The sequence below is a fragment of the Phoenix dactylifera genome, chromosome 2 (assembly GCF_009389715.1).
Source record: "Phoenix dactylifera cultivar Barhee BC4 chromosome 2, palm_55x_up_171113_PBpolish2nd_filt_p, whole genome shotgun sequence".
NCBI lineage: Eukaryota > Viridiplantae > Streptophyta > Magnoliopsida > Arecales > Arecaceae > Phoenix > Phoenix dactylifera.
Window position 1 is genome coordinate 18,870,157 of NC_052393.1, and position 14,406 is coordinate 18,884,562.

Genomic DNA, 14,406 nt, shown 5'->3' on the forward strand with positions numbered 1-14,406 from the left:
ATTGGTATGTTTATTAATAAATATTAATTATTAATAAATAATTTTAAATATATATTTATTATCATTAATAAATCTAGCACATGATTTACTAATAATTAATATATTTATTTACATGCCAAAACATGCTAAAATTTATTTACAATAACAAATATATATTTTAATATATAAAATTAAGTTAACAATTTTTATTAACTCATGTAAATATATTTTAATTGACGAAAATATCCTATCTTATATTATATGAATATATGTTAAACATATTAATATATTGATTAATAACTATTATAAATGACAATATATGTAAGATATTGGTATGTTTATTAATAAATATTAATTATTAATAAATAATTTTAAAATATATATTTATTATCATTAATAAATCTAGCACAGGATTTACTAATAATTAATATATTTATTTACATGCCAAAACATGCTAAAATTTATTTACAATAACAAATATATATTTTAATATATAAAATTAAGTTAACAATTTTTATTAACTCATGTAAATATATTTAATATCCGAAATAGCCAATGCCGGCCGCATTTATGTGAGTGGACCATAAATGACAAAATAGATTGAGTAAAAAATAATATTACTCGAATTGTTTATTCAAAAATATTGCTTAAATTTTGGCAATATTTTTACATCAAATTACTTTTAACCAAACATGGCAAATTTTTTTTTGATATAATTTTTTAAAGTAATTTTTTAACCAACTAAATATAGTAAATTTTATTTCTTACCATAATTTTTTTAAATAAATAATTTTTAAGAATCATTAGATTGTCTCAGTAATCTGATGTACCCCAATCAAAAGAACCTTACAGGCTTTTGTACAAACTTTTGCTCATCTTCAAGCATATAACTTAAAAGTGGCAGCAACTCCTGATCTCCCCTTATAATTATAATTTTTCAATCTCAAGCCAATCCATGTCTTTAATGTGACATGTAACAAAGGGCAATATGTCGCGGTCATCAGATAAACTCAATTAATCAGTTTATAAATTGTTAATATACTAGAGTCCAAGAAATCCAATTAAAGTGTCCCAAAACACGAGAACGACTGCACAAACACCCAATCCACACCCTTTCACGGGTACGCGGGCCCCACCCGTGCTGTCTCCAAACGTCAGTCACTGGGTGTAAGTTTGGGTACCCTTCCTAGAACAAGTTCAGCAGTTCTGCTTGAGACCGGCTTCAGACAGCGGACTGGCTCGGTCTTCGGCAACCGGCGAAGGCCGTACGTTAAACCCGGTCCCCCTTTCCCCTTCCCCCTTCCCCCTTCCGACTCCCCCACTTTTTTAAGCGTTTGCTCACTCTCTCGGCAGTTGGACAGCATTTAGTGCGCTCTCTCTCTCTCTCTCTCTCTCTTCCTCCTTCCCCTCTCTTTTTCCTCTCCCCCCGCCCCCAAAGTTCCAACAACCCCCTCCCTTTTCTCCCCCAAGTCCTCCGGTTTACTATCTCGGAGGCTCCCATTCCTCAGATCTGGTGGGCTTCCGACGAATCGGACCACGGAATTTTTTCGGAAAGCCCCGGTTTTGCTATATCCGCGGCTTAAAACCTCCGCATTTCGAAATTTTTCCGCGAAACTATTGCGGTTTTTATCCGGTTCGGAGCATTGTGGCATGGTAATTCAAATTCAAGAATTTCTTGATGCGTTTATTTGTTTTATATTAGTTTTGTATCAAAAAGATGACTCTCTTTCTTTTTGATGGATTTGGTTATGGATGGCTAGAATTGAGTGAGATCTGGTGGTGTTTTGTGGATCGGCAAGTTGGAGGAGTGGAAGGATTGGAGAGAGATTCTGGTACTGAGCTCTAATTTGCTTTGATTGCATGACATTGGCGTCAGTTTTCTCGCCGAAGATTTAATGACTGTTTGTTTTTTTTTGTTCTTTTCTTGCTTTTGTAGATTTATTATTTTCTTTCATCTGACAGATAAGACGATTTTCTGGAAGGAATCTGGTCAGAATGGTGAAACTAGTGCAGGTGAGAACTTTTCTTTAATTTAATCACTCACCATTTACGTTGAGCTGGTCTGTTGCTTAAAGATTGCGTTTTCCTTACAAACATGCGATTTTTATTGGGACATCTGTGACCAGGATTTTGATTTAGTTGCATGCAATCGGACCTACTGGCTTCATGACATTAGTTTAAAGTTCAATGATTTCTGCTTTTAATTTCCGTTAGAACCTTATAACGAGGTGGATTTAAATCTAAGAAACTGAATTTTTAAAAGCAAATAGAGGATCACACTGCCAATTCCTGCTAGATCTTAAAATACTGCTCGATTCACTAAAAGAAAGCATTTTCGTTCACTCAATCCAGAGGAATGGGAAATTTTATTTTGAGAGAAGTAGAAAACAGGTTTCAAGCTCTCCTTTTAGTTCAACTTTTTCTAGTGACATATAGCGTGAGCTTATGAAATTTTTGTTGCATTTGGCAGTAAGAGTGATGCAGACGAGAGTATTTTGAAGCAAATTTGGAGAGGTATACAATCAGGTGAATTTATCTTTTTCTTAAACCATTCCTTTTATTTTAGGATAAAGATTGGTGGTTATGGTTATGATGCAGTAGCGGCAACATAATCGCTGTCAGATCGGTCGGTAGATAAAACATCCACCATGCTTATAAACAATAATTGCAGGGTGGTGGGTCCCGAGAGTTTTAAATTCTTTTAATATCAATTAGGCGGGATATGTTGCCTACTCTGTTGCAATTAAGGGCTGGAATTGGATTTCTCTTAGGATTTCTAGTCCTGGAGCAAGGTTGGTCTTGCACTCTGCAGCACTGCGCCACCCCTTCGCTGCCTAACTTTGACTTGGTTGCCGCTATAATCTGAAAACCAGGCAGATATTATGGTGCTGGGCCCTGCACAAGACAGTTACTTGGAGAGAGATTTGCTTCTAATTATTGTTTAGATGACTGTAATTTTGGACATTTCTAATTTTCTCACATGCAGGTTCACTATATCTGGATTTCCTGCAAATGTATACTTTGATTCAAGCTGACATAATTTGTAGTGTCAAATAGAAATTTTGTCTCTCTTGTTTATACCTGTAGGTTTAATTTGAGCAATGATATGTTCGTTGAGGCAGTTTGTAGTTGTGTACTATTTTCCAAATGGAGTTTGTGAATCATGGAATGATATGTAGCTGATTCATCATTTTATTTGTTTGTTTGTTCTTTTTTTTTTTTTGAATCTTTTGATGAAATTTATTACTGTTTGGAATTTAAATCAGGTGCAAGGTATATGCAATTAATGGAGGCTGAGTTGTGCTCGTCACGGGCGTTGTCTCCGTCTCGGGAAGAAAGTGGAGATGAAGAGCTCTCAGTGCTTCCCAGGCACACTAAAGTCATTGTTACAGGTAACAACAGGACGAAGTCTGTTTTGGTTGGGCTGCAAGGTGTGGTGAAGAAAGCTGTTGGTCTTGGTGGCTGGCATTGGCTGGTAATAGAACCATTTCTCAGCTATATCGACTTGATATGTCGTTGTTGTCATCATATGTTCACAACCTTCTTTGAGCTGTTTCTATATGTTCCATCTGAGATTAGAGTTGGATTGTTACAGTGGAATCACTCTGATCCTAATCATAACTCTTTCCAAGGTCATGACAATAATTTGATATTAGCATGGACAGGTAAACTCTGGTCCTAAGTAAGTTCTTTTAGAATGCATCCACCAGTAGAATTTGCAGAAACAAATTAATCAAGTAAAACATTTTTTTCTTAATAAAAGGAAGAGAGAAGAGAGGGGGGGGGGGGGGGGGGGGACCTTACATCAAATGCTTGTTAACTAGATGATTGGGCTTCTGCACTCTGTTTTTAATTATTCCTCTTAGATTTTGCTTGCTCAACCATGTGTAGTGCACAAACTTGATTTCAATTTTACATTTCTGAATGCTATCAGCGGCAGTAAGAAGCGTAGCACAGGCAAACAAAATGTTAGATGATGTTTCTAAAGAGAATTTAAGTATCTTGTACCTTGATTTGATCTTGTAGCTAGGAAAACCTTGATATTGGAGCTTACTTTCAATATTTAAACCTCATCTTTACCATATTATGTCTGCTGTCTCTAGTTTCATTACAAGGCATAATCTTTTGCTGATTTGTGATGTCAGGTCCTTAAGAATGGGGTCGAGGTAAAGTTGCAGAGGAATGCTTTGAGTGTTTTAGAAGCTCCAACTGGAAATGAGGACGACGACGACGTGGACTGTGACAACTCTTTCTGTAGTAGCTCTGACATGGGAGAGAAAGATATCGATTACAGTAGGTTTTATGTTTATACTGACAATCAAATATCAGCTAATCAAGTGCTGTTAATGAGCAATAATTAGACAATTTAATTCAAGCAATGAGTAATAAAACCTGCTCATCACATTTGTTAATAAATTGATAAATTCTCTCGTGGGCAGGTAGCATAGAGTGCCAGAAACCAACAAAGCCGAGGGTTCGGCATACCAGGCCTTGGACATCTTCAGCGAAGTCGCCTTGGACATCTTCAGCGAAGTCGAAGCAGAATAACCGTGGCATCTACAAGGATGTCCGCTCCCATATTTACAAGCCTCAGACGGTGAGATATTATATGAATGATGAATTCTAAGTTTATTAGCCAAAGTGATGAATGAGTATTAGCTGTAGATTGCTCTGCTGAAATATAAACCATCAGCCTTTTTCCGTTACTAGGTTTAGCTGAACAATTCCTAGCAAAATTCCTTGACTTAATGTATCCCATGTTAAATTGAATCTGGATTACCAAAATTTAGTCGTAATATGACTGCAAAGATATCCTCGATACTGATTAGAGACACCTTGTAGATTGAGTTGTACGTATTGAAAGATTGTGCTTACAATTTGTAGATTATTAACAGAGGGTAAACTTGTCAAAACTCGGGACAGCCACCTTGTGGAGATACTGGAGGCACTTCAATCTGGTATATTTCTGACCCCTGACCCAATGTCCGTCCTTGGTATCTCGAGGAAGACTCGGATTTCTTTCTTTTGCAGACTAACATCAATCATGTACAACGATGTTCCAGGTAAGCCTCAATCCTAATCCATCGAAGGAACAACTGGTTAATGGTGTGCGGCACCATTTCCTTTCTCAGGTACCATTTGTGCTTCTACGTTTTTGCATAGGTGATCAAATAAACTTTTCTAGTATATTAGAACTGAATGTGCGTTTCTTTTTGCACTCATTTTTTCCCTTTTTTTTTATATATTTTTAAAGCCTGACACTTGTTATGGTCTTGATTCTTTTCTGCCAATTGCTAAAGCAATTGGACGAGATGCAGGTTATTGTGGGTTTCATCCACACGGCAAAGAGGTTGAAAACCATCTACTCTTAAGAAGGAATAGTGGTGGAATTGTCGTACGATCCGAATTGCTGTGGGCTTATGAAATCTGAAAGGAGATCATGTTCTCATCCTTCTGGAAATCTATGACATCTAAGAGCATTATAAGCTCATTCACATGTAGCACAGTTGTATTAACCACGCTATACACAAGGTTTTGCAGTGTACCATCCTGCTATCCCGCTGTGTGTTTATAGCTATGATTTGGTGCATTCCCAAGAACAAGTTGCATGATATGATTGATGTAGCAGTGGCCCATTGTTGTTTGGATATGGGAGAAGGGTGTTTGGACTTTGGAGGGACCAAGGAGTGTGTAGTGGTCATGCTTGGCCTTATTCTAGAGACGTAGGGCAACTTTTTCTCTCTCCAGACCTCCAAAACTCCATATATTTTATTAATTAGCAAGGGAGAGTTGGTGATGGGATGGCGTCCAGGCTGTGTGATGGGTTCCGTGTGTGTGTGGTTGGTCGTTGGGCAGCGTGTAGCGCAGACAAACCGAGGCCGCAAAGGACAGCATCTTGTGAATAATATTATACCCCAATCTTTCTGCTGATTTCGTGGCCCTACTTTTTCTTACTATTCAAATTCTCTATTCCAAATTACCAATTTGATATGGACCACCTTGGCCTTTATCTATTTTAAAAGAAAACATCATCGCAAATAGGTAGTCTTGGTATCAATTCCATTGCTTATCCAAGCTTAAAGAGTGTTAGCTTGTTCAAAACTTTCCCCACTATTGAAATGATCTTGGTTCGAGGTGGTAATGTTTGACCGATCGAGTTGTTTCAACTGCTAAATCGGATTAGCTTGCGATGTTTAATAAAAGGGTGAGATTTGGGTGTAGATTTTTGAACTATTTAATAACCATGAGAGGAAAGAGGAGGAGGGGGTTGATGGATTTTTGATCTATTACAGATCCTATCTGTATCTGGCTCGGTGTGCCATCCCTAATTTTGGTGCTTGAAGCGATCTCGTTATTGCCGAGCGTTCTTCCCCCGAGCACATTTAAGAAGGTGCGGTGCTGGTATAATCCGTGCCCAAAATCTGACTGATTGGATTGTTGGTCGGTCTGGAGCAGTCCTAAGATGTAGGTTGTATCCCCACATTTCAACGGCTGATGATTCTTCTATCCATGTTTGCTTATACATGAATTGCGTGATTAACTTCTAAATAATTGGGAAGGCCCGCCCAGGCTTGGTCCATGTGGCTAGCCCGACTAGGCTTGGCCCACGTAAGCTTGCATGTGCTATGCACGTGATGGGTGGAAGACTTCCTCTTCCCTTTTTCTCTTTTCACAACACAGAATTACGCCGTTAGCCGAGAAATCAGCCAAAAACCGCTCGAAAAAAAGGAATCCTTTATTTTTCCTTCTTTTTGACCACCACCACCACCGTCTTTCATCGCCAAGGGACTTAGCCCCTTCCCTATATCAGCTCAAGCCGAAGCCGGGCCTCCAGTCGTCGGCGAGCGGGGTGGGATCCAAGGTCAATTAATCCAACAATCACCCTCCTTGGCCCTACTTTTTGGCTGAATTTGGTTGGTCAGCTGCTACCGTCGGTCGCTCTTCGCTGCCGGCCACCACCTCCAGCTGCCATCGCACCGAACCACCATGTCACACCCACTAGCCCGCCTCCTTCATCCTTTGTTTTGCCACGAAAGAAAGAAAGAAGAGAAGAGGGGAGGAGAGAGAGAGAGAGAGCCCGTTCCTCTCTTATTCTCTCTAGAAAATCTATGAATTCCGGTATAGGGTCCCATCGACCTGATCTATAAACTTGAGTTGACCCATAAAGAGGCCCTAAATTGTCCTGGTGCCCGGACTGCCTACTAGACTGATCACCTCTGCCTTATTAAGTGTCCCTGGAACCCATTGATGATGAATATTATTGAACAACTTTAGCCCTGATCGAGTCCATACTCCATGATTCATTGATCGAGTTGCTTAGACCTGACATGTCTGGAGCCGCCGAATACTGTCACCTAACCAACTGTCTCATTTTCTTATTATTTTAATTCTATTAAAATCATCAAATAGAAATTATTTTTTTAATATTTTTAATAGGGTTATCTGATTTGTCTAGTGAAGTTTGACGGTCTCCAGCGAAATAAGTAAGTGGATTATATACTTCTTATTATTTTTCAAATTATCATATTTCTCATGTATAAGATACTGCTAATAAAGAAGTCATATTTTTTTTAAAATTATGGATCAACATATGTGTTATGAAAATTATGCTTTTTTATGAAAAATAGTTTTGTGTTATGAAGAAATAAGTTTTGTTTTAAAATATGAATATGATCATGTATTTTAGTATTTTTTATCTATTTATATGTATGCTTTAAGAACAGATATAAGTTTTTAAAGACTCTCAGATAACTATGCATGATCCACAGAATTAAAAAAAACAACACTCAGAGCTAGCATCCATATGAACCTAGGCCCAGCAACGGGTATAATGTTGGCATACAAAACAAGAATTTTTGTCGATTATGAATACAGGCCCTATCACGGGTATAAAGTGATCGTAGCACGAATATTTGTGAGCAATATTTTGAATTAGGATATTGACAGAAGCATGATTTATGAATTTATTTGTAAAATGAACTTGGAATCATGTTTATGAAATATAAATGATTTATGGATGCATGATTGGCTTTATGACTTATTTTAATATACTATATTATAAAATACTTTATTTTGTAATATCTGCTTTTTTTTAAAATGACGTATTGACATGGAAAAACTTATATTTGATCTGGTATTATAGAGTAAAATTTACTTACTCAGCTGTCGCTTATATATCTTTATTTTTATTTTTCTTTCTCTAGACGAATAGGATCGATAGGAACGAAGGATGATCCAGACTTAGAGTTCGCGCTAGCAAGTTTAATGAAATGTTGAGATTCGTATTATCGTGGGTTATACCCTCGGTAGCATGGCCGTGTCCAAATTTAGGATGGGACTAACTATTATTGTTGTGGAGAAGCGAGAACAGTAAATGGTTGCAAAACCAAAATTCATATGATTCCAGTACCCATGTTTCCGCTAGTAATTGCCATACTGATCGTGTTCGTGAAGGGGGTGCATTTGGATGATTTGCGACCCCAAACAACATGAAATCCTGGGGGGGTCCCAGCATAGAGTTAGAGAATCTTACCCTTCCAAGTCTTTGTTTAAGGGGTGAGCAGGAGCAAAAGAAAAATAGCTCAAAGGCACATTTTGGAAATCCTACAGTTCTGGGATCTCCGATCACCCTGGAATCTTATAACTGATAACCAGCGAAAGGGGGTGCTCAAGAGAGAACACATGGAACTCTGCGAGGCTGTCAACTTGCCAAGTCTATTGTGTTGAGATAGGACCTCCTGCAGTCAAGTTTCCACTCACCTGGTTCCCAAAAAATTGTGCCTTACCACCTTCAAATATACCATGAATAGAGGAACCAGGCATGAGAAAAACCTTAACAATGCTGCAGCTATAACTGAAGAAGATTACCGAAACGGCAGGATGCCTCTGAGCCGGGTCACTTTCGACCGATTAGCCTCTGTACCACTTTGTACAAGGCTACGGCGAAGATTCTTGCCGTCAGGTTGCGGGATGTTCTGCCGAGTTTGATCAGTCCGGAGCAGGGTGCTTTCATAGGTGGTCGGAGTATATCCGACAATGTGATGATAGCCCAGGAGTTCATGTTTGATTTGGAGAGGGCTCCGATGAGGAGGAGCTTGATGGGAGTCAAGCTAGATATGGAGCGGGCCTATGATAGGATGCGATGGGAGTTTCTATATCAGTCTCTGTTGGGGTTTGGTTTTCCTGGGGTGTGGATTCAGTGGATCATGGGTTGTGTCAGGACTCCTTCTTTTGCCATCTTGGTGAATGGCACGCCTTCTAGCTATTTTGTGTCTACGGGAGGGCTACGACAGGGGTGTCCCTTATCCCCTTATCTGTTTATTCTATGTGCGGATGCGCTATCCAGAGCTCTGCATCAGGTTGTGCTCGCCCAGGAGCTGGAGATTTACAGGCCCGCGCTGGATGCCCCATCGATCTCACATTTGCTCTTTGCGGATGATTGTTTGCTGCTAGCCCGTGCGACTTGCCGAGATGCTCTGGTTCTTACTAGAGTCCTTCAGGACTATTGTGCTATGTCTGGTCAGAGGGTCAACTTTTCGAAATCTGCTGTGTGCTTTAGCCCGTCGACCAGACAGGAGATGAGAGATTCTATTAGGGAGATCTTGGGGATAGGTGAGCAGGATGGCACGATGAGATACTTGGGGGTCCCGCTCTCTGGCCGGCGCTTGCGTGGGAGTGACTGTTCCTATCTGGAGACCAGCATTAGGCAGAGGATGGAGGGTTGGCAGATGCGCTCTCTATCTATGATGGGGAGGATTACCCTGGTTAGGTCAGTTCTCTCCTCGATCCCTGTTTATTTACTTTCCCATTCTATTATTCCAGTGTCGACCTTGAGGAATATTGAGCAGCTGGTTAGGAACTTTATTTGGGGTAGGCAAGGTGGTAGAGGTGGTATTCATTTGCTGGCATGGGAGGTGGTGTGCCAGCCTACCAGATGTGGTGGTCTAGGGGTGCAGTCCCTGTTGGTGCGGAGGGAGGCTCTAGCGGCACGCCATGTAGCTAGATTTGTTATGGAGCCCGATAGTTTGTGGTCCTCACTGATGAGGGCCAAGTATGGCGTTCTGGTGCCCGGAGTGCGAGCGGCCCGTTCTCACTCCCCGGTGTGGAGGGAGATGTGTGCCAGAGCTGGGGTGGTCCTTTCGGAGATCAGATGGGCGATTGGTGATGGATGCTCCATTGATATATTGGAGGACTGTTGGGTGACTGCAGTGCCGATCAGCCGCATGCCGACCATGGTGGACACGGTGCGATTAGCAGGCCGGAGGGTTAGCGACCTGTTGGACTCAGAGGAGGGCAGGTGGAGGGAGGGATTGATCCGAGAGGCATTTGGGGCTCAGTTGGCTGAGACGATTTTGGGCCTCCCGGTGCCAGTTCAGGGGGAGACCGACAGGTTGGTCTGGGCGCCGTCGGGCCGATCACAGGTGCGAGCCAGGGACCTTCAGGCTTTGTTCAGGGGGGAGCCAGCGAGAGTGATTGAGGGAGGTTGGATCTGGCGGATGAGGATTCACCCGAGGGTTGCGCTGTTTTTATGGAAGGTGGCTTGGGGCTGCCTCCCTACCAGGAGTATACTAGTCAGGCGGGGTGTTCGGGTTCCTCAGGAGTGCGAGGTGTGTTCGGATACAGAGGAGACTATTCGACATGTTCTACTACACTGCCATAGGGCTAGGGAGATTTGGAGGCGCTCTCCTGTTCCTATTCATCACTCGGTAGAGACGGCACAGGATTTGTTGCACTTGCTGCGAGCCTCGGTACGGAGCCCTATGTTCGCAGAGGCAGGGATACTTAGAGCGTATCTGGCCTACCATATTTGGTTGGACCGGAACGCTCGTCTGTTTGAGGGTAGGAGGCTCTCGGCGATGATGGTGGTGGAGAGAGCGGTGCTTCAGGCGGAGGAGGTCCTCTCCTGCATGGCCTCGTCTTCACTTGGGCCAACTAGGGACATCTGGGGTATCCGTAGTGCTGTTTCAGCGCCGAGTTTTGCGGTGGTTTCTTGGGTACCCCCACCCCCTGGTTATCTCAAAGTGAATTTCGATGGCAGTGTGGCGAGGAATGGGAGGTCAGGAGGAGTCGGTTTTGTTATCAGAGACCACCATGGGAGGTTGATTGCGGCGGGTGGCCGGGGCTCGACAGGGCTCTCGGTTGTGGGAGCAGAGCTATGGGCAGCATGGGCCGGTGTTTCCTACGTGAGGCGGGTGCTCGGGGCCGGGCGGGTGTTTCTTGAGGGGGACTCTTCTATTGTTATAGATTGGATCCGGGGGGCGGATAGATATGGAGATGGCCACCCACTTATTCGGGAGACCCGCAGGCTGGCTATGGCGATGGAGGAGTTTCAGGCAGTACATGTTTTCCGGGAGGCGAACAGGGCAGCAGACTGGGTCGCCTCCTATGCTGCACGGCATTCTGGGGAGTTATGTTGGTCATCCACGGCAGAACTCCCGCCTGATCTGTATCTTTTGCTTTTTTCTGATTTGGCAGGATGTACTCAAGTTAGAGCTATATGAATTGCCGTTTTAACCAAAAAAAAAAAAAAAAAAAAGAAAAGAAAAAAAGAGAAGAAGAAGATTACCCAGGGACCAGACTGGTTTCTTAAGTAGGAGGGCTATGTCCGCTTTGTATGTCATTGTTCTATGAAAGCAATGATTTATGACATGCTTTAAACAATTAAAAGATTTCCAAATTGATTGGCAACCCTCCAAAAGAAGCATTCCTTAGATAAGACAAGTTCTTAAGTGAACTAATCGTGATCCAAGGAAATTTGTACTCTAGACAAATTAACAATCACCTATTTTGCCCGAGGCAACCATTATTGTGATGGTGGTGATGTTTCCGAGCACTTCTATTATTGGACTCTACTTGTCTCATCTACAAGAGTAGGTGCTGAGAGTAGTCCGCCAAGATATATTGCTGTCTTCTCACTTCAGGATGCAAGATTCTTCTCCTTTCTTGATTTGTACGGTGAGACTTCAATTATCAGCAATCACGTGGCAAAATAGCAAGGCTCAAGTTGGATTAGATATAAATATATTTGTTGTAGTTGAAATTTAGCCTGGGAGTGGCCACATCGGAGGAATCTGAGAAGCTGCTGGCCGGGATGGAGAAAGAGAGCCACCTCCTGCGCACCGGTGTACCCACACAAAGTTTCGGCGGAGATTCCGGCAAAGACCCTCCGATGGCTAAGTTAGAGATGATCCAGAATTTTGGAAAAAGTTTCTGAGTGCTTTTCTCATGGCCTCTTATGGCTTGCCGAGGGCCTTTTTCTATCCTTTTTATAGGGTGATGATGTCGACCGTTACCTGAATCTTTGGACCGAGCTATGATCAGCTAGCCATTAGCTGGAGACGGTGTGAATCACGGAGATTAATCTCGCGGGCAGAGGATTGGGAAGATATCTTTCCGAATTTGTCCTGAGGATCTGTGAAATCTTCGACGGGATTAAGATTAACAGGGCCGAGGTCGGCTCGGCCTTTAGCAGGATCCGAGGTCGGCCTGGCTCTTAGCGGGACCGAGGTCTGGCCTGTTCGGCTCTGAGGTCTGCTCGACCGAAATTGGGTGGCTCTACGCTAGAGTAGGACGATTCATTTTGTCTCTCATCAATATTTATATTTATATTTATTTTATTTGATAAATATAAATATAGATACGAATGTAAGTGAGATGAAAAAAAATGCATATCCATATTTATTTTAGATGGATACAGATACAAATCATATACCGAGAGTATGGATATAAAACGTATTATTAAATTTTATGACCGCAAAAATAAAAATATTACTAAGCCGATGATAAATTAAGTTAATAGCATATTAGTATAATCATTTATTTTACTTAAAAGTTCACGAGTGCTTGGCAAAATTAAATAGAGTTACAAATAAAATCAGATATTTAGATACAAAGTGTATAGTTGTCTATTCATATCCAGATATTTAGATACAAAGTGTATAGTTAGTCAGATGTTTAAATTTCTGGCCCCATAGTTTTGGATACTAAAACGGAACCAGATATATAATATCCTTTCCACTTTCACCTCTAGCCGCCCAGTATTCCATACGTAAATGAATGCAAATCCCAGTTTTATTCCCAAGCAAGCCGTCTAAGCAGCATTAAATAAGCGATTTCATTAACAGAACAGAATTACAGCGAGGCATTTGATACATCATTATCGGCTATTTCCATCTCCCACCCGTAGCTCTGCAGTTCCCATCACAACGATTTTATATTATATATGAATACAACCATTCTCCAACTAGTTAATTAACCTCTCCGATGATGAAATCTGCTATATTATCAACACATAACAAACTACACATCCATGAAATTTTGATAATCTTAAACCACACAATTGTTTGGCATTATTATTGTTTTTGTGTTCTTGTTTCTCTATAAATTAGTGAAATATTACATAGAGAAGTATTTCGAAGATAAGATTTGAACAAAAATTCTGCTACTCCTTGCTTTCATTTTCACTCTTTTTGGAAGAAAAAAACAAATCCTTCCTACCAAACGCTCTGAAGATGTCTCAAACAATTTTAGAGAGGAAAAGGTTTCATGATACAAGTTCAGCCTCTTATAAAGTGCACTAGCACCTTAAAGAGACCCTGCTGCTACTCCATAATTCTTATAAACTTAAGTCAATTCTAGGCATCTTGATGGGTTGGTGATTCTCACAGAAAGCTCATAGCTTATGGGAAAACAATCGGAAGTAACACAATTAGCTTAGAAAGCGAGTGACAGTTGAGTAGTGAATCAGATTTGCTGGAGAAAAAGAGTAGTAGGAGCAAGGATTCACATCCCACTAGTACTGTCATGTCCTGCCGATTCCAGCACATTTCGCCATTACTATATGATTTTAATGAGAGAACAGTACTAAGGACGGCCCCTGGATGGTGGTACGCTCATAAACCAAGAGCCTAGCCGAGTTACCTAGCACCAACTTGGACAATTGGAACTCGCTCAAAACAGAAATGAAAAAGGAGCAATTGGGGCTCTCTTTTGTCTCCTTTTGTTTAGGCATGGGAGAGTGGAAAACAAAGGTTGCATTCGCAATCGGTTCTAGTTTTCAGTTTTCATAAAAACTAAAACTAGTTTCTATTTTTTTGAATATTAAAATTAGCAATCATTTGGATTGTATTTGGCAGCAATGGAGGTGGTGATGGTGAAAGCGATGGTGGCGACCGGCAATGTCAGGTGGCGGCGGCAGAAGGGACGGTTGGTAGCAGGTGGCGGCTGAGGGCAAGATAGTGCTGACGATTATAGCAGTTTTGGTTTTAAGAAAAAATGAAAACCATATGTTTTTAGTTTCTACAATTTTTAGAAATTGAGAAAGGATTTTCAAAAACTAAAAATAGAAAATTAGGTTGCCAAACACTATTCCTGTCTCGGTTTCTTTGTGTTTGAAATTGAAAGTTGAAAACTAGAAATTGGCAGCGA

At 41.1% G+C, this 14,406-nt stretch overlaps 1 protein-coding gene across 8 annotated transcripts; it reads left to right on the plus strand.

The window, feature by feature from the left end:
* Positions 1 to 1,335: 1,335 nt before the first annotated feature.
* On the plus strand, positions 1,336 to 5,604 carry LOC103715468. Of its 8 annotated transcripts, none has more exons than XM_039123595.1 (10): positions 1,336 to 1,632; positions 1,740 to 1,850; positions 1,942 to 1,992; positions 2,450 to 2,505; positions 3,246 to 3,454; positions 4,125 to 4,272; positions 4,419 to 4,576; positions 4,875 to 4,937; positions 5,043 to 5,111; positions 5,280 to 5,604. In XM_039123595.1, the coding sequence occupies exons 5-10, from the start codon at positions 3,257 to 3,259 to the stop codon at positions 5,349 to 5,351; spliced, it is 708 nt and encodes a 235-aa protein (XP_038979523.1). In that variant the 5' UTR covers positions 1,336 to 1,632; positions 1,740 to 1,850; positions 1,942 to 1,992; positions 2,450 to 2,505; positions 3,246 to 3,256; the 3' UTR covers positions 5,352 to 5,604. The 8 variants fall into 8 exon arrangements, with proteins under 8 accessions (XP_038979523.1, XP_038979526.1, XP_038979525.1 ...); XM_039123598.1 differs by having other exon boundaries at positions 2,450 to 2,493; XM_039123597.1 differs by having other exon boundaries at positions 1,740 to 1,811; positions 1,916 to 1,992.
* The last annotated feature ends 8,802 nt before the right edge of the window (positions 5,605 to 14,406 follow it).